Raw genomic sequence first — 20,300 nt, 5'->3', positions numbered from 1 at the left:
CGTAGTGCAAAAATCGTTGCCTATTAAGTGCGCACTCTGGACTTGAAAATCTTACCATATGCCCGCCGTGTTCTGGTTGGACAACGGTGACAAACATGCAAACCAAACCTTTTTCAAACAGCATGTACTAGGGCTCGGAGGCGACGATATTCCTCTTAAGCGGAAAGGGTCAATCATCCTGAGACACGCTTCATAACAAGCGGATTTATGGCCAGTAGCCCGTTGGACACTCTCAGCGAAGGCCACATCCTTGTGTTGTGATTAGGCAACTTGGTGTGCCGAATCGTCCGTAGAACGGCGGATGCCTTTGGACCGATTTTTCTTGGTGCAATGAGCAGAGCAAGTTTGTAGAAAGCCAATTACTTAAACCCTTTTTGGTATCTATCGTCGTAATGTTTGCTGATCCAGGTCTTGAGACTCCCTTGGGTGGACAGATTCTGAGCAGTGGACCCGTTCTCGTCCCAGAATCATGCTGTGAGCTGCATTGAGGCATGTACTAAGCCGCCCGGATTTATCGATGCCGCAGTTTTGACCCCTCTGAAGTCAAGGGTATTGTTAAGATTCAGTCGCACTGCCTAGATACAGCAACGCATTTACAGCTATCAACAACTGGAACAGGCTGTCGAAAGTGGTAGTATCAGCTCCAATGGTGAGGGAGTTGGAGGGTTATCTGGACTGTGTTTGTAATAATGCTTTCTTCCGGATCGTTTACGATGGATCTGGCTTCTGGGCGGCAGCTTGTTGTTTCTGTCATCTTATCCGGTAGCTTTGTGCCAGGTCCTTTACCTGTGAATTACTTTTTTCCTTCACCATTTCACTTTTTTGGTAGTCCTAGTTGCAGGTTGCAGATTTTCAGCTATGGATTGTTTTGCCGTTTGCACAAGTTCACTGAAAGTTCAGTCGTCAGCCGCAAAGCTGCGGTTATCTAAGTATTTTGCTAATGCATTCTGTAACTGCTTTTTGCTACCCTGCAACCATACTGTAAAATACTAGAAGGAAGTTTATTTTCCTGCAATCACAGCTGCGTGTGATTTCTGGAGCTCACGGGGGCAAGAGACCTTATACTCCGTGTCATTTGCCTTATTTGTACTGTCCTATAAACTTGTTAACCCCATCGTGACTTTTACCTATGGTCACCGCTTGTGCTCTCCACTCGTCCGCTCCAGGTTGAAGCTACCCTTAAGTTGTTTCCTGTGTTCCGTATTTTAGAGTTTCCGGGTGAGGAAATTGTTGCTGCTGACAATGATCCGGAGCAAGAAATGGGCGATGACAGCCTTGAGGTGACGGACGAGATGATTGATGCCGCTAATGATAAGCGATCAGAGGCTCAGGCGAAATTCTGGAGCTCACGGGGGCAAGAGACCTTATACTCCGTGTCATTTGCCTTATTTGTACTGTCCTATAAACTTGTTAACCCCATCGTGACTTTTACCTATGGTCACCGCTTGTGCTCTCCACTCGTCCGCTCCAGGTTGAAGCTACCCTTAAGTTGTTTCCTGTGTTCCGTATTTTAGAGTTTCCGGGTGAGGAAATTGTTGCTGCTGACAATGATCCGGAGCAAGAAATGGGCGATGACAGCCTTGAGGTGACGGACGAGATGATTGATGCCGCTAATGATAAGCGATCAGAGGCTCAGGCGAAAATGTCGGTATGTATGATTCCGTTTTTTTTACGAATTTCTCGAATTTTCTTAGGAGATTTGGAGGCTGCCGTCGCTTTATTCACAGAGGCAATCAAACTCAACCCGACTTCTGCACTCTTGTACGCTCGCAGAGCAAGGTATGTGTAGACTGGTCTGTTTCAATATGAGCATCTAAGTTGTTTTATCAAGCTGAAGAAACCATGTGCAGCCCTAAAGGATTGTGAAAAGGCTCTGCACCTCAACCCTGATTCTGCTGCACCCTACAAGTGGCGGGGATTCGCACATAAGTTAGTTTCTCCGGTTTCTAAACATAAAACTTCAGGATGCTTGGTCATTGGGAGGAAGCTTTCAACGATTTTCAAACATCATTGAAGTTGGACTACTCTGAAGATGCATACGAAGCAATGAAGGATGTGGAACCAAAGGTGCGTTTCTTCGAATTACTTATCTCGCCTTTCCGATTGTGGACTCGGATAACACTCAATCTCACATTAATACAATTGGTCCTGTTAACGTACAACTCTGACACAATCAGCAATACTGTCATGCCACACCGTCCGTTGCGTGATGTCACCTGTCGGTTTGCCTTACTTGTTGCATACAGCAGGGCGGGTAAGCGAGACAGGCTCCTGCTCACGCCTCTTAAAATTTCACTTAAAATTTCACCCTACCTCGTCCCATTTTGAATACAATCCACAAATCCCAGCACTAGGACTGACAACTTTGTTCTCCATGCATCACGTTCAACTACAGCTTGTGTGTCTGACCTCAACAACAAACCAAAACACTTCGAAGTCTGTTTTCAAACTGCGGCAGCCTGTCTACTCAGCTGCCGTTAATGTCCGAAACCGAAGCAAGCATTGAGACGAGTGGCTCTTACTTGTTCTCTGGATTCTCTCTTCATTGATGTATGTTGTCTGTCAGAAGCAAAGTTTCAGGGCGCAATTTGCGTAATCGAACTGTCTGCTTCATCGTTCTCTTCCAAGTTCCGGCTGTGCACCTCTGATGTTGAAGAGGCTACTGTAGCTGGATGTGGTGGGGTGGGTATTTATTCAGCGACCGAACGGAAGCGTTTGTGCCTGCCTGGATACCCCTTGATAGTCGTCTCTGTGCAGTTCGTTTGGCAACAACTGTGAAAGAATCTATGGGAGGTGAGGTTCATCGCACCTTGTTTATTGTGTCTGCTTACTTCCCAGCTGACTGTAGCTGTGAATCTGCCAAGGACAGTTTCTATGACTCTCTAGATGTCCTACAGCAGACTAAAAGCTCAGACATCGTTGTGGTTGCTAGTGATATGAACGCCCACGTAGGTTGGCTGAGCGCTACTGAGGCCCGATTGGGTTGTCTTGGATTGGACACGCGACGCGCAGACAACGGGGATCGCTTACTTGAAGTGTGTGCCGATCACAGACAGTTTCTTTTGAAGTACGAATTTCCGGAACAGCGCTTTTCAGGTATACTCAAAACGCGCACACCTCGCTTAGCAATGACAAGTCAGCGGACCCAGAATTCAAACGAAATTACCAGAACCAGCACCTCGAACGCATACCGGATGGTACGCTGACGGTCATAAACGGCCCCTGGGAAACTATCCAAAGCGCTACTCAAAGCCGGAACGTCTGTTTGCGGTACAACCCAGCCAACCTCATCCAAAAATTGGATCTCTGATAGGACCATGTCTTTGCTGGAGACCCGGTGACAGATCCCTCTGGCCACAGTCACCACTGCACCCGACGCATAATCCGACGCCAGGTGAAACTGAGTATCCGAGAAGCTTGGTGAACCCGAAAGGCCGAATAAGTGAAAGGTGCAAATAATGCTGGAAATCTGCCCTATCCAACTATCTGGTCATGCAGCAGAGCTTGGGTGTTGGCGCGGGGTCCACCTAGATTTGGGTACCCATGAACCCCTCTTGCGCTTGGCTGGTGACGTTGCAAGAAATGGCGGCTAAACGATAATAGTGTTCGTGGTTTAAGTCTCCCTAGATTGTCTGATTGAGCGCTTGGAAGAGTAGGCACCTCAGACTGCTTGCGGTAGGTCAACATTCGGTCCCCTCCTTCACGCACTGTTTTCTATTGTTTCCATTTTGAGGCTTGAAATATAGCTGGACAAACTTTGTGATAGTACCGCAGTGAAGCATCAGTGTTAATGTCGATATCGCTGTCTGATGATTATAATAATGACAACCGTTAATATACAGTGCTTCCCAACTGGAAGGAGTCAGTAGTCTTGTCACTGGGTTTTTTCCGGATAAAACTGCGGAGTGTTCATTTAGAGGATACGGAGTTTGACGTGCGTTTAACGTTTAACGTGCGCTTCCATTACACTTCACATGTAGACGTAAGAAACGTTCGCCCGTCTATCTACCTTTGTAAACCTCACGTTAAGGCAACATGCAAGAGACTAGTCAATGCTTTACAAGTGGACTCGAAGGATATTGACCGCCACTGAGATCACAGTGGCTATATGTGATGCCGGAATCATCATCATGATGGAAACTCCTGTCTCAGGGAGGTCACTTACTCAGTGGTTAGAGCGCGAATTTATTGACTGGAAGGTCCGTGGTTCGAACCTGACCTCTGCACTTCGACTTTCCTTGTATAGGCTTGAGTAACTTGGCTGTGTTCCAGCCCTCGTGCTTCCTTCGGGGGGCGGGCGTGGAAGTTAGCCGAACGTTTTTATCATTCAGGTCTACAAAGAGACGACTCTCTAATTGGGGTGAGGAGGAGGAATGCGTGCATGAGAAAGTAGTCGCCGTCACTATCACACTTTAACTTGCCTTGAGGTGTATCCTAAGTAAGGCCACTCAGCTGACAGCGCTGTCTGACGGTTAATGTGGCTTGAGGTTATTCGTGATTGTAAAATTCATGGTTTTGCGTTGACCGGGATATTGCCAGTGGGATCATATTCAAGCAATAGGACGATTAAGGCCATTTGCTGAAGTCTGGCAGCTAAGTAACAATGGTCGGCCTAAGTCCACCGCAGTCCAGCTTTTAAGGAACAAATATCCCAACTCTTGATCTGTGGATTTTGGAGACTGCGTTGCTCAGAATTTTGCTCATCGACCAACTGGGGGACCGTTATAGCGTAGCATGCTACGGAGAGGCCCTAACCGTCGTAAACCACGATGCGGTCTAGTCTGTGGGTGATGGCGGATGACCGTCAAACATCAGTGGCATTCCATTTGAGATAACTATTCGGTCGCTGAAGTATGTGAACATGACTGCACTGTGCTCATGTCTATGATGCTCATATGGATGTAGGACGGTTTTTGGAGAGGTCGCTCGGATCGCTTCCATGCCGAAATTTCCGTTTCGTCATTGGGGTGAATAAAACATTAATCCATCAAAACTATCTCACCCCAGATAAAAATCAATATGACGTGGGTCCGAGACGCCATCCACCGTGAGACGAAATGTCATCAGAATCTATTGGTTTAGGCAAAGGAGCGACTATGACAACACTTAGGTGATAACGAGTTGTTTTTTCACTTTTCTGTCTTCGCTGATGGATGTACCTGAGTCTGACAGAAGTGTTTGGAACACAGAAGTTCTTTTCACCATTGCTGTTTATAGTGGTTACATGGATTCGCCAACTCGCTTGGAGGAACAAATATGATACTAAAAATATGTAGAAAAAGTTCATTGAGTTGTAGCAAATTGAGTGAGCCATTATGAACACAGTCATGTAAAATAAGGCGAAGCAACGATGTAATTTATAAAGAGGGGATGACTGTAATTAGAGGATGTGGGTTTTCTATAGAGGATGTGGGTTTCGTTGTGCGCCGGGTGCTTCAACCGTGAAATGCGGTGACTTGCCAGTTCACTATCTAAGAGGCACGTTCTCCACCTCTCATCGAATAGTAGCATCCTCGAGGTGGCATAGAGGAGATTTAAAAAGCTTTAGATTTAGAGAGATTTAAAAAGCTTGGGCGCAGTATATGTGATCCGCGCTTTAAAAATCCCTTTGGACTTGTCCGCGTTCACTGGATATTCTGCAAGAGATGATGGTAGACATTTTAGTCGCGTTTGCTCTACCAGTCTGTACTGGGATTTCCTGGTTCGCATATATATATAGGTAACTCAGAACAACTGCCTTACATTACGTTAGCACTGGGTCCCTTTTCAATCTTTCCACCGTAGAGCTTTGTAAAATAAACTTTCCATGGCTGCACAATGGGGGGCACCATTGTCAAGACTGAGGTTTCTATCACGGTGGTAACCATGGCTCCCACCTAAAGTTGTCACCTTGACGTGGTTGTCGGACTTAAGTGTTGTAATGATCCCGCGGGCTACATCGCTGGAACTTCGTTCCACAAGCTGCAACCATGCCATGAAGGCCAAAGTGGAGCAGTCAGACCAAGAGCAGCGTGACTCCGTCCTACGAGGAATCATGCTACGAAGCGGTCTGGGGTTAAAGTCGTACTGTCCTCTGCGACAGGGGTGTAGGCAGTAAGATGTTTCCCCCAGGGAACCAGCATGTCCATATTTATGGAAGCAACGATGCTGCCTTCCCCCGTGGAAGGATAGGTTGGAAAAGGTAGGTCCCCAAAACCTCACACTCCGATCGCCCAACGCTTGACCGTGACAGCCGGTGCACTATCCAATATGGTCGAAGTACTTTTAAAACCAAAGAGTCGGGTGCTGCTCAAAAGGCATCTGCTGTGCGCAGCCGCATCAGGAATGAGACAGTAATTCCTGCACCCTTGGGTTAGGCCAAACTCCTGAGCCGGGCAAGTCAAACTATCAAGTCGTCGGCTCCGGGTAGGCTCCCCAAAGAAAACCCTACTGCCCGCTGCATTGTGGGTCACACTTTGGATTCAAAGGCTCAAGGTGGGGTACCTCAACCAAGCCCCCTTCCCCGGCCTGGGCAACCGGGAAGTACTATTTGCCCAAGCGCAGTTCGGTGTCCACCAATGTTTCTCTTCAACCCCCCACCATCACACAAAGAAACGTCGCTGAACCATTTGACTGTCAGTTATCTGACCAAAGAGCCCTATGATCCTCGCTACCTACTAACAATAAGCAAAGTCACATTGTTTAAATCCATGAGATCCTTTCTATACAGGAGCTTTCAACGTCAAATTGGCAAACAGGCAATGCTTGCTGAAACCTTATACTCATTTAAAATGGATGTCTCCGAAACAAGAACCGAGCGTGGTTATACATCTCAGAACGCCAATGATGAACCCAGCTCTTTCACACTTCTCCCCCCCCTGTATCCGGTGACCCAGAAGCGATGACTCGTGGAATATATGGTGTGGGAGTTGAACTCAACCCCAGAGCTGGATCCCATGAAACAGTTGTCTTTGCGCCGTCCGGCTATCCAGTTCAATCAAGCTCAATACCTCGCGGCATAAAAAACAGTGCCTGTTTGTCGTGTCGGCTTATGCCACAACGGACTGCAGTTCTGAGGCGGAGAAGGATACTTTCTATTGAGAGCTTTCCGGGCTCATTCGTCAAGCAAAAAGCGCTGATATTGTGATACTTGCAGGCGCTTCGAATGCTCGATTACGTCGTCTTAGCCCCTTGGAATCACATTTGGGCGGTCGATTCGGAGTCGATGCTTGCGGCACAGCCAACGGAAATCGACTCCTTCAGTTGTATGCTGATCATGAACTGCTTCTGGCAAGTACGAAATTCCAACATAAACATTCGCATCGCGTAGCCTGGCGAAGTGCAAGTCAGTCGTGGACCCAATTAGACCACGTGGCCGTTAGCTACCGGTGGAGAGCCACAATTCAAGACTGCCGTTTCTTTTGGGGCACCACTTGGTTCCGATCACGCCATGGTGCATGCCTGGTAGTTCGTTTCCCTTCAGGTCCTCGCAAGTCAGCAAGCAGCATGGCCATTCACTGGCGTGGCAAAACTTGAAGGGAGCTATGTTAGTGACGTTCAGTGCTGTATGTCCGACTTATCCAATTCAACCACAAGACCACTGGATATCATCGAGATCGTTATGCATGATTGATGCCAGGAAAGCTATACCAGCAGGCAACGAGTTCGACGCCAAATAGTGAAGAGTCTAGGTAAAGACCGAGAGCTCTGGTGGATATCGAAAGCTCCGGAAATGAAGGTCTTTGATACGGGAAACAGTCGTACCCTATATCAACTGCTACGATCGACTAGTCCAAAGGAAGCAACGGCCAACAAAACGATAAGTGAAAAAGATGGCTCATTAATCCACTCGCAAAAGCGTCGACTGGAAAGATGGGCCGAACACTTCGAAGAACATTTCAGCTGGCCCCCTTCAATACAGCCTGTGGAGATAATGCATACGGGTGAATAGAGCGTAATCCTTGATCGTCCATCGGAAGAAGAAATCAGGTACAAAATATCCTTACTCAAACGTGAGAAGTCACCAGCACCGGAAAGTCTGTATCCGGCCCTCTTCAAAGAAGGTGGAATATCCCTGGTGACCTATCTGACAAAGCTTATTGGTGCTATATGGAACGGATGGAAGGTACCTGCAAAATGGGGCATGTCGATAGTCATCCCTGTACGCGGACGCTGTGTGAAAACCACCGTGTCATCAGCCTGTTAGCTTTGGCATCAAAGGTGCTCTATCGCTCTAGGTTGAGTGAACACAGGGAGAGACAGATTCGTCCTGCAAGAAGACGCATCGATCACAGGTTCACCCTCCGACAGATTCCAGAACAGCGACACTGCTCCCAGCAAGCAACAATGGTTGTTTTTCTTGATCTGAAAGCTGCCTTTGACTCTATGGACCACCAGGCACTATGACAGTGTCTGTGGAGCAAAGGTGTCCCCCATAAATTCTTGACCCTCATTAAGGCGCTGTACGCCAACTCCCGCGGCCGTGTAAAGGTCTACGGGAAACTCTCTCCTGAGTTCACCACATCCAGTGGTGTTCGACTGGACTGTCCTCTTTCACCTTTCCTATTCAAATTCGTCATTGATACGATCATGGAAGACTCACTAACGGCCTCTAATGCCTGTGGGGTCGAAGTGCTCCCTGGGCCTCCGCTCACAGACGTCGAGTACGCAGACGACATAGCTCTTCTTGGATCTGACCCAGTGGTAATACAAACAATATTAAATAATCTAAATAATTCTGCCTCCAGGTTCGGCACGCGCTTTACACCTGCAAAGTGTAAGTGAAGGGTGAAAGAGAGCAAGAGACGTTCAAACTTTGACTTGGCAGCGAACTATAAAACCCGTTACCAGCAAACTCAGCTGCGCTGGTCATTGCCGTCTTCCTGGATGGGGACCTCAAGACGGGCCACATCAATGGTTTGAGACATTGTCAGATATGGCCCAGTCGCGCCCTCAATGGCGCTTGTGCATCCAAGCTATTACCTTTAATATATAGCTCCCTTTTCATTTCACCACTTGACAGTCCACCGACAGTGCTGCATTTAAGCACTAATTTATCAGCTCCCACCTGCACTGCGCAGCTATCTACCCCACGTCCTCGAAGCATCGATGAACAAAACTGTGGCAACTATAACCAGTGTATGACAAGTACTTGTTCCTTACAGCTGATGATAATGATAACCATGGCATCTGTCCTTATATGTTCAGACTTTATGGTAGATGCGAGTGTTTTGAGTCTAAGTATCACGTGTCGATGGACTGACATTTTTACTAACTTTCGATCATTAACGTCGTCTCTGGTGTCAATGAAGTGGTCCAATTTAGGCGGGAAATGCTTGAGAGTGACGGTGACATCAGATTTTCATCTGAGTGATCGGAAGTGGGCTTTTGCTCAGTGGTTAGAGCGAGAATTTGCTGACCGGAAGGTACGTGGTTCCAACCCGACATCTACCTCTCGAATTCGTCTGTCTGGGCTTGGGCAACCTGGCATTCTCCCAGCCCTTGTACTTCCTTTGGGTGGCATGGCAGCTAGGCACCGAAATGATGTTACAGCTGAACGCTTATCTTGATTATTTTCACGCTTGCGGCAGGTGCCAGCCTGCTTAGTTCTACTGGTAGCACCTGTTCTAGGGATTGATAATGCTATACCGATATAAATACGCAAAATAGGACCCTAGAAGTGTGCCCTGTTTTTGAGGCTCCATGTTCCTCCTCTTCTCTTCCCCCCCGAGATCTGAGTGGTAGCATGTCAGTATAGATTTTCGATCATATAACCTGCAGAGTGAATAAATCTACTTTTTCACACCGGCCGCAGCAGCATTGGTTTATTGCTTTGTTCCACCGATCTGTGCATTTTTGCTGAATTAGCGTGAAACAGGATAACCCAACTGATTGGCTGTGTTTTGTCAGTAATTTGCTTGTGTTTTCTGTCTTGCTTATCATTTACCTTGTTCTTCTTGCGGATTTCAGCATAAGCGGATCTATGAGCACAACATGAAATACAAACGCAAGCGGGAGGAGAGACTAGACCGGGAACGCCGCGAGCGAATTCGCAAGGCGCAAGAAAGTCGCGAACGAGCGAAACAGGTACACCACAGTGCATATTTCCTTTGTATTTTCTACCAATCATTGATACTGCTTTCATATATTTGATCATAATTTACAGGATTCATTCTTTGATCCGGAATACCCTATTTGGTTTGTTTTGGAATTCCCGGTTGTGGTGATGTGATCACGTAAATGTAATCCTATCTGTGACGAACAGTTTCTTAATGTCCCCCACATAATCGCTTGCTGCACTCACACATGTCTAGAATCGAGGTTTCAATCTTCCAATCGATTGTCCTTCACAAGAATGAGAAAAAAACGATTCAATGCCTAGAAGCTTCAGGCTTTTATCAGTTCATTCAAATCCCCAAGACCTTTCTGAGATGAGTTACAACGACGCTAACCGCTACTATCATTGAAGGGATGTGGTGTAAGTCAATGGTTAACTGTATTCGAACGACGGCTAGGCCTTCATCGTTATCAGTGACATTGTTTGGTTTAGTTAATCGGATCCATTGTGAAAATCGAAAGATGACAGATCCGTGTTCGATCGGTTGGCACGTGCTGCCTGCTTTACGTATCCCGTTTTACCAAATGATTATTATCTCTAATTTTCGTGTCAACATGAATTTTGTACGGTTCGTTGCACCGAGATTGTTGCTGGCCGACTTAGGTGAATTGTTCCGCGCTGAACTACTTTATGTTGTCATGACAACCACATTCATCATGTCCTATCCGGTTTTCTGCTATTCTTCTGTTCGTCTTGCTGACCACTGCTCCTTTTTTGGTCGTTTATTTTTTCGTTCAAGGAATCCCCTTTTAATGGAGCGTCTCGTGGTGCAGACAACATGGGTGACACTTTCTCACAACTGTTCAATGATCCGGAGTTGATTGCAGCCATCCAGGTCAGTCAGTCAGCCAGCCGCTTTTTAGTTTTGATAAGATTCTTCCGCTCGTAGAAGAGTTGTTCTCAGCTAGCCATAGATGTGTGTGTTGGGTACGTCTCTTGTGTAATGCGACCCAACTTTCAGGGATTTGAACTCATTTGACAGTGATGAACCATCCACTCAATATTCCTAATGGTTTCTAAAACTAGCCTTCTGGTCTTTGTTCGTCATGAATAGAGACGGCTCCAGTGGTTAGAGCACGAATTTACTGACGGGAAAGTCCGTGGTTTCAGCCCCACCTCTGCCTCTCGACTTCCCATGCCTAGGCTTGGGCAACCTGGTAGTATCCCCTCCCTCGTGCTTCCTTTGGGTGGCATGGCAGCTAGGCACCGACTAAATGTTTACGACCTATTGTTTATTTTTTATTATTTGTGAATAAATTGGATGTGACGGTTCATAGACCTCCATAACCCATTGAGCCATACTGGGGAGTGTACATGTAACACGGGGCCTTATATCAGGCTGGTCAGTAGGTAGAGGTCAGACTAACACAGTCTCCTGGTACTTCATGTGGGGGTTTGGAAGATGTATGGTAAGTTGCTCCTGTCGTGGTTTCACACGGACTACCGCTGCCTTGTGATTAACCTTTCGAGCTAAAGACTCTGACTGAGGATTTTAATCGTCCCTTCGTCTTGGGCTAGTCGTCTTGGAGCTACACCAGCCCACTTACAACCATGGTGTACGCAATTACAAAAAACTGGTCTGTTTTTTTCCACTCCAGATAGGCTGTCGATATTGCTGAACGAGCGGTCTTTCAATATACGCTGAATTCGGTGGAGAGCGGCTCATCCTGCACCTGTCACCCGTGTCAGCTTACTCTCCTTGGCTCATATTCTCCATCTTCCGGAGAACCATTTACCACGCGGATTAGTTTCTGGTCGTTTGTTAGATGGGAGTTACACTTGAGTGATATCTAAACACTGACGCATCAGTGCCCCTTTCTTGCTAGCCCCGTGACGTCGGAAACCATCATCTTGCCTAATTTGTGACTTGGATGTGTACACCACTGACCCGACACTTCCAAGGGGTCGCTGGTACTTCCGATACTCCATAACTTAGCAAACAACTGTTTATTCTAACAGAAGAACAGGCCATCTTCAATGTAACAGTATTCACGTCTGCTACTTCCTCTCCTAATTTATGGCTGTTCTCTCTCCCTTTCCACTGTTGAGGCAGTAGGTATAAGAGATTGGTATCCAAATAAGTCTGTTAAGAATGCGGTTCCTCAATCGACGCGATCCATCAGACCTGTTGATTACCTTTCATCGGTCATGCTTTCGTTTCTTTTCCTTTTCTTTCTAGGATCCCGAAGTGATGAAAGCCTTTGGAGAAGTATCTTCCAATCCAGCTGCGATGCACAAATACAAGGACAATCCAAAAGTCAAAAGGGTTTTGGAGAAAATGCAAGACAAATTCGGCGGGCTTGGTGGCGGATTGGGAGGCGAGTTTTTTTATTGATAGCAGTTAGTTCTGCAGATTCGGTGAAGCTTTTGAGGTATTAGTTACGGGACACTTCCCAGATGCTTGTCTGTACACACGCATGGCCTGGGAGGTTGCGGAAGGAATTTGAGGACCGTTGAACAGACTTGATGTTTGTAGGACCCAGAAGTTGTTAGCTGATTGGTTCGGCAGATTTTGATAACTTTTCTCAGCATTCAGTGCTTGTCATAGCGTTTGCCAATAAAAATACTTGTTTGTGAATCTTAGGATACCTAACACTGTCGACTACTACGGTTTCCAGTTTCATTTTGTGCACAACAATTGTTTCCTTAAGTTTACCATGTCCGGTAAGGCGAAGCAGTTTTCTTGTCATCACGTTCAACAACTTGGTATACCTGACGTTCTTTTGACAGACGGACTACGATGCTTTTTTAGAATATCTTTTTAACTGACAGGTTCTGCTTTCTTCTGTGCCTTATTGACGTCCGGTTCGTTGTCATCTTGATCTTTGGGGGCGTTTGGTTGCCCGCAGGTCGGACAGCTGGCCCCCTTGTTAAAAATAGCGCGTCGTACTGCGCTCTACTGTGTTTGTGAAGCAGCATTTGGGGTACAGACAGGTAAAGTGCATTCTGGAAGTTGAACATATCACGCGGATTGCACATTTCGCCACAAACTTACCACATCGAAGTACCGTTTTCACTCAGCCTTTTATTGCAGGAACCATTTGAAGGTGTCGATGTCACATCAGCGACACGCGAATGTCTCCCTATAGCGTTAGCTGCCATCCACCTGGACGTGTCTCTGGACGGAGAGCATTTTGGTCTATAAGGGGGCTTAATTTGGTCAACAGCGACCTTCATCAGAGCTATATTAGAGGGCCATCGACCTTTTCACTCCGTTATCCGCAAGGGTCACATCCTAGATTGCTTTTCAATAAGCAGCTCAGATAGTTGACGTTTCCGTCCTTTCCTCGATACAGGCTTCTCCCAGGGTCCGTTTCCGTGGTCCACTTGGCTGTTTCATACCCAGCTTTTCAGGTTGTAGTGCTGCTGATGGCGTCACTGCCCCGGATGGCTTTCTTCCTAGATCAGCTTGTTTAAACTATCTTCGGACTTCACATGGCCCCCAAAGCATTATAAACTCAGTACTCACGTGATATATGTTTGGGTTGACATCAAGCTTCATTGAACCTGGATTAAGAAATTCAGACAATCCAATGACAGTTGATTGTATTCCCTGTTGAATTCGAAGATGACGCAGACACGGAATTCTGTTCGTTGTTCTGATCGTCTGGAGGAATGATTAATTGTTTCGCTGAAGTTTACTGACGTTACTAGGGAGCCTATCTTAATGTGGCTTGTGAGAACAAGGTCTGGAGGTAAGACGTTCCACGCACATCTATCGAACGTTCCAAGGTTGATGATGGTTAATGGCAGATGGTACCGCACTTGGTACTGATGTTCCGTGTGCCTACCCAATTAAAATATATTTTTGTCTCCGCTGATGAAATGACAGCTGTACAGCTCTTTCTAACATGTGGTTTAGTAGCCACCCATGCAAGGCGTCCGATTGCCGTTTACTGTGCTATTCACTTGAACATCTGACACAAAGGGCTGATATAACCAGCCCTTCCATGAAAAGATGATGCTCCGTTTCATTCTGTAGTACGGTTCTTAAGGTCCATATAAGCATTTCAAGCCTGTGCCTACAATCTGTTCCGTTGCGATCGAGATAGCTTAGTGGCTAAGCCACGAACGTACTGACAAGGTTCGTGATGTGACAATATCTCAGCCCTTGTTTTTTTTTCGGGTAGTATGGTAGCTAGGCACCTAAAGGGTGTTACAACTGAACGATTATTATGAAAATTGTTTATTATTAACAATTCCGTTGTATTGCTTGAGTTAGCTGTTCTTGATTCTAGCTGATTGACCCTCCTTTCCACTGTTTAGGCGGAATGCCCTTCGGGACGGGAGCGGACTTCACAATGCCCGACCAGTCTACTCCAGGTAAGCTATACACTTTCTTTGGGCACTCACCTATTATTTTTTTCAGATCTCGACTAGTGCGCCTTAGCATTGTCCTCGCCAACGCCGCCTGTGTGTCTGCCTACTCTCCAGTTTCAAGCTCTGCCATCGGCTTTGTATTTTTTCTTCACAGTTGATTGTGTTCACAAGTACCACACCAAAACCGTTGATTCACCGCCGTCTTGTTAGTTTTATTTACTCGGGTTCTGTATTGACAATATCCCGGTACCAGTCTATACCATACAGTTTAACATTTTTGAATAAATATAAGTTGTTTCGAGCGTTTTCTCAATGTTCACTCGAAAAGATATTACGGACTAATACAGACATTTGGTTAGTGTCCAATGACTATCTACCCACACAGTCAGTTTTTGGAGCTGTCGTAGATGAACAGTTATTGGATAAATATCTCCTCCAACCAAATGAAGTCCAGTTCAGGGCTACCGCTTCTATCCAAGTCATGGAACTGCTCTTGGGATAACTCAGGGACGCATGCTGGTCAGTCATTCGCCACGTAAAATTTTCATTTATGGTAGGTAGACTTAAAACAGACTTGGAAAGTCGATTAAATGTCAAATCCAATGCAGAGAGTCACACTGTCTCAGCAACCTCTGCGTATGTAATGTTGCTTCCGGAGCATAACAGCTCGGGTGAGTTTATTGGTCCTTGATTCGTTGGGCAGGCGTCCACTTGTTCATCAGACTTATTGCTAGCTAGTTTACGGCGTTTCCGACGTTATAAGGTTACTTTGAACACAGCTAGAATCAACCGAGTAATCTGTGGCTACCAGGTGCTTAGCTATCGATGAAGCCGGTTGGCCGTCGCTCCGCAGCTGCACATGTTAGTTTCGTGCCATGATGCCGATCATATACGTCGGTATGTTCGACCACTCACTGTGATAAGCCTGATTCCCCTAACATATTTACGTGTTTCAGTACCTTCAATTGAAACAGTAGAGCAATCGGCTGAGTGGCTGAGTGGAAGCACTCGTCTAGACCTGAGAAACTAGTTTGCTTCTGGTTGTGGCTGGTGTTAGTTTTCCTTTACTATGGTTGAAAAGCTAAGGCGGTTGTAAGTTGACACTTATATATGAACCGGACTAGTTTTTGCGAAGAAACTACTCAAGATGGCTGAAAACTCTTCAGCAGCCCCAAACTGGTTTCGTCCTTCTTGGTACTCATCAAATAAGCACAGGCCGTAGCTTTCGTCAACCTTATGTTCTGCTTCAATCGAAATTACACGGAACCCGCGAAGTAGACCCATTTCGCACGCCAGTTTGGTTTTTACGGGAGTCAGCTGAATCTCTGGGTTGTGGCATTCAACTGAATGTGCTTCACAAAGAACGCATTTTTTCAGTTAGTACGATATTAGAGATATCGCAGTATATTATCTTGGTCGAACACTGCTCGTAGGGTCGCTGAAGACTCTTCGACAGCCAACGGGTATAAGGTTTACGGAAACTAGGAGACTGAGCGAATCTGTCAAACCCCAAGAATGGCGAAACCGATGTCGAACAGTTTTCTGCAACCTTACGAATGGTATGTTTCGTCAAGAAAGCACAGTGATATCTCGAATACCACCTGCCGAAAGATGAGGCGGACTTTGCGCAGAACATTTAGCTGAAGAAGAGTTCCAGCTTTAATTCAATCGAGTCTTCCGTCGAAACCAAATCGGTTTGCAAACGAACCACTCTTGCAACGTGCCCTTCAGAAATCTTTCTTTAGATAGTGTTAGACGTACGGATTCGGTAAGTCGTGTGATTTATAGTCCCACCCCAGTAGGGCCATCATTTGGTGACATCTCAGAAAGGCTGAGATGTAGATTACTGTACTGATCAGTAAGTAGATGGTAAGTGATCAGAAGTGGACGTCAAAATAACATTTATGAAAAACTTGAACGTCAAGTTTTATCGTGCAACTATCTTTCTATCATTGCAATAAAGATGTTAGCCGGTGTGGGGCCCAATTACTGCCCATGGTAACGCCATCGATTTGTTTGTGCGTAGAGCCTTGGAAGTCAGGCCAAGTGTTTCTAGTGCACAAAGCGGCGAATAATGCCGAAGCATAGCTGTCGGAGTGCAGTATAATTTTATGACTGGTAATAAACTCAGGAGATCAGCCGTCTAATGAAGCAGTAGCTTGGTAAATAGTATCATCATCAGTTGAGAACGTTCTTAGCGGGTTCACTGAACTTGTTTTCGGCGGTATGGCAGGTCACAGTATCCAAACGGTTGATGAGAAGTTAGGCCTCTTTGGGTTGATAGGACCAGGCCAACCGGCGGTTGTAGAGAAAGTTGGTCATTTTCGAATTCGGTCTCCAGGCTACTTCACTTTAAGACTCATCTTCGGTGAGTCTTCCTTGTTGACTGTTTGTTTCGTCTTCGTTCTGTACTTTAGTAGTACATCCACGCAGTGGCAGTAAGTAGAGGTTTCCAGTGGTCATCAGGACACCCTGTCTGACTCGTATGTTTGCGGGAACACTACTCCCGTGTTATGTATATGTTTAATGGCTTGAGGTGGTAGTCGGTGGTCAAACGACATTGTCGATGTACATCAGCAGACAGTTTGGTTCGTGAAGTCAACCAGTTTCTTGCAAAACCGGCAAACATTTTATTAGTCAGTATGTGGCAGCTTTTTTAATCAACCGTGCAGCCAGATGTTTGCTCAGGGTAGTGGAAGTGCAACACATAGCAGGCTGCTGTGGAGACGACCCCACAGTCGCGGGTTTCTTCTTTCTGGTCTTCTGACGAAGCCTTCGTGCTTTATGAAGTGTAGCAGCATCACCTAAATAAGGGCAGATTCAAACCGACGTCGAGCCTCGCTGGGAATTTCAGCATGTGGTTTTGTCAGTTTGGTGTAGTTTCTACTGTTCTTTATTGATTTCTGCTCCGATAGTAGTTTGTTGAGTCAAATTGGGTTACGATCTCCACAAGTGAACTCTTGAAGCCCGACACACTCACTTTCAACGATCGTCTTAAAGCGCAACGACAGCGATAGGTCTGGCACTCGACAGGTTGAGGCTGAGGGTGTTCTTCTTAGAAACCTGAGTTCTGTTGATTCATTCCGGATATGCATATTAGTTAGAAACAGGCACGGTAGCAAGGTCAGAACGGCGCAGCTATAAAGTCCATCATGATCAACTGAAAACGCGTATGAACTGGACAATTCAAACATCTTTACGGCTTTGCCCCGGTAGCCTGTAACTGAGGATTAGTGAGCACCATGTTCTGTCACGCAATGGATATGCGTACGGCGGGTGTGTTACCCAAAGAAGTGAGTTTCCTGAAGACAGCTCCAAACAAAGTTCAATCAGGGAGCGGTCTCCATTCCCAATGAATTCCAAGGTGGAAGAAGTATTCTTTTGGGTCCTCACTTTTAGGCACCAAATGGGCACATGATCAGATACAATGCGATGAGTTGGGTTTCCGAATAGGATATTATCAGCGGGTCAGTGCAGGTTAATGTTACACAATTGATGTGCACAGTGCTTTGATTGACGATGCAGTATCGCGTTGTTGACTTTATGCTATTTGTGATTTTGAACCAGACGAACAAAACTTGGTGATCACGGTAGCTAAAACTAGCGGGGAAAATCCACCTACTGGGGGACCCTACCTGTTCGTCATAATTTATAAGTTTTTGGAAATTAAAAGCATTCTTGTTAACATTCGCCATCATTTTAAAATCTCTGATCGTTTACCAGGAATGCATCTGAAAGCTAAGCCGAGACCAAATAATATTATCGTACCTTGCCAAAAGAAGCGAAATTCTTTCAATAATCAACTCGGATTATGCGGGCAAACTGAGTGTTCTGCCGTTGGACGAAACCAATTTCACCATCACGACGACAGTGAAAACGCAATTAATGAAGTGTCTCAAAGGGCTAGAGAGGCTTCAGAATACCAAGACTGGCACTCACCTCACGTTTAACTGATTTCCACATGCCGATACGGAAACAAGTATTCACGTTTAGTTTGGACGATACTTCTGAGTTTGTGGACACAGCATGGCTTTAAGCTGAACACCTACATGTAGCATTGACTTCGTTTGTCGTCATGTACATCGAATTATCCTAGTTATTAGTTTTTCACTGTCCGTTCTAAAGAAAGTGCCGGTGAGATGTATGGTGAATGAACATGGTCGGTTCAATAACACTGTATCGATGGAAAGAAAGAATAGCAACCGGTTCGTCACGCAATTCCTTCTTGACAAGTACTTTTATGAGTAAACTCGGATAGTCGGCACTAAAAGTCAGTGTCAACCAGGTGCGCCTGCATCGATATTGTCTTGGTGATGTATCTGTTGTTTTGGGTGACGCATCAGAAACACTGGGAATTTTCAGCTGGACTCATTCCGCCATTAGCCTCAGCTGCGAAGCCGAAATTGATGAGTCATTTCGTTTTCTAGATATCGAGCTGCACAGAAATCCTGGTGGTGGAGTCTGAGAATTTTAAGGTTTCCTTCGGCGCTAAAGCCCAGTCCGAGGAGCCGACTGCCAGTCCTTGACTCACTTCTGATCACCAATTCATTCACTAGCGATGCTGATGTGATTTATGGTGGTCGCCAAATTCGACTACTATTTCAGTGGATTAAGAATTAAGAAGCACTGCCGAATTCCTCAACTCACAAAGAATATCGCTCGTAGCGCGACCGGTCAGTTGAACAATTCAAGCACGTCGTCCCAAATAGTGCACCGTTTCCCCGCGTTCAATCAGAAAACGTGTGACAGTCTATACCTGTCACAAACGGGACTGTCGCTATCAAACTCCATCGAACTACACGTTGTTTACCAAATAGAAACATGATCGAACACTTGGATTTCATTGGCCTAGACAGCCGCCCTTCTCCCAACAGTCTGATCAAAACCAAGGTTTGAATCCTTCTGGATTCTTACTCATACTTCTACCAGAGTTAAAACAGGCGAATACGGTCCAGACTCTCCAACGTCCAATAGAATTCCGACTTGACACTTTAATTCGTGTCGTATTTTATACTCGTATTAACCCTCTGTGACATCGTTGATAGCATTCGTACAGCTGTAGCACGTATATAGTGAGATGTCTCTCAATGGCCACAATATAATTCAGAAGGTGCAGGGGGCACTAATAACAGTTTTATTATGGTTGACAGTAATTTACGTTTACTAATCGCACCATTTATAGAATAAATAGAATGCGAAAAGTGGAATAAGTCAAAAGGTGATTTATCGTTTGAGGACAATTCATGATTGTTCCTGGTTCCGGACGGGGGAACGTGTTCTCTCTGCGGGTGGCTGCTACACGAGTTCCGTAGTTGTCCGTGGACTTGTGGACTACCTGCCCTGTGCACGGACGTGTGTGGTCACTGTGTTGCCTACCTATGTTTAGAAAGGTTTGAGGTGTGCTTAACGAAGAGAATCGTTCCGATGCCCACAAAACGGTTGTCGGTCTGGATTGTAAGTGGGACAGCTTTTTGTCACGTGATTTGTGCGTTTTCGGGAACAGACGAATCGTGTGATCTAGTGAGCACGGACGCACTAGACAAATCAAGCGAAGTTGCTTGAAGGAACAGGGTACCTACCGACTGCATCAAATACGTGGATTGGCTTCTCTGCATTAGATTGCCAAAGCAGTCTTCTGAAATGTTCAGATCCATAAAGTGGCGTGGGGCTGTGCTGATACGTCATGGCTCGGATTGTGCAAAGGCGAACCTCCTCACTACCTAACTAGCATGCTTAGAAGAGACATTCCCAAACTCATGACATGGAGGCAGTTCTCTACTGCTAGCTCAGTTATTCTGTTAAGAGAAAACCAAAGCGGGAAAGCGTTGGACTCGAGTTTCGCTCTTATTAAAGCTCATCAGCGGTGCATATTTTGTCCAATAAC

At 46.0% G+C, this 20,300-nt stretch overlaps 1 protein-coding gene across 1 annotated transcript; it reads left to right on the top strand.

Moving 5' to 3' along the window:
• Positions 1-1,166: 1,166 nt before the first annotated feature.
• On the top strand, positions 1,167-14,722 carry T265_14120 (hypothetical protein; the record flags this gene model as incomplete). Its single annotated transcript, XM_009172111.1, has 14 exons — positions 1,167-1,280; positions 1,472-1,779; positions 1,819-1,929; positions 1,965-2,067; positions 2,898-3,067; positions 3,097-3,197; positions 7,136-7,324; positions 7,362-7,443; positions 7,969-8,104; positions 8,437-8,682; positions 9,949-10,065; positions 10,836-10,931; positions 12,276-12,418; positions 14,363-14,722. Coding segments are annotated over 14 exons (1,977 nt in total), but the record flags the coding sequence as incomplete, so codon positions are not given.
• Between the last annotated feature and the right edge of the window lie 5,578 nt (positions 14,723-20,300).

This window comes from Opisthorchis viverrini, assembly GCF_000715545.1.
Source record: "Opisthorchis viverrini unplaced genomic scaffold opera_v5_146, whole genome shotgun sequence".
Classification (NCBI taxonomy): Eukaryota; Metazoa; Platyhelminthes; class Trematoda; order Opisthorchiida; family Opisthorchiidae; genus Opisthorchis; species Opisthorchis viverrini.
The sequence above is the reverse complement of the archived record's forward strand: the minus strand, read 5'-3'. Positions and strand labels throughout refer to the sequence as shown.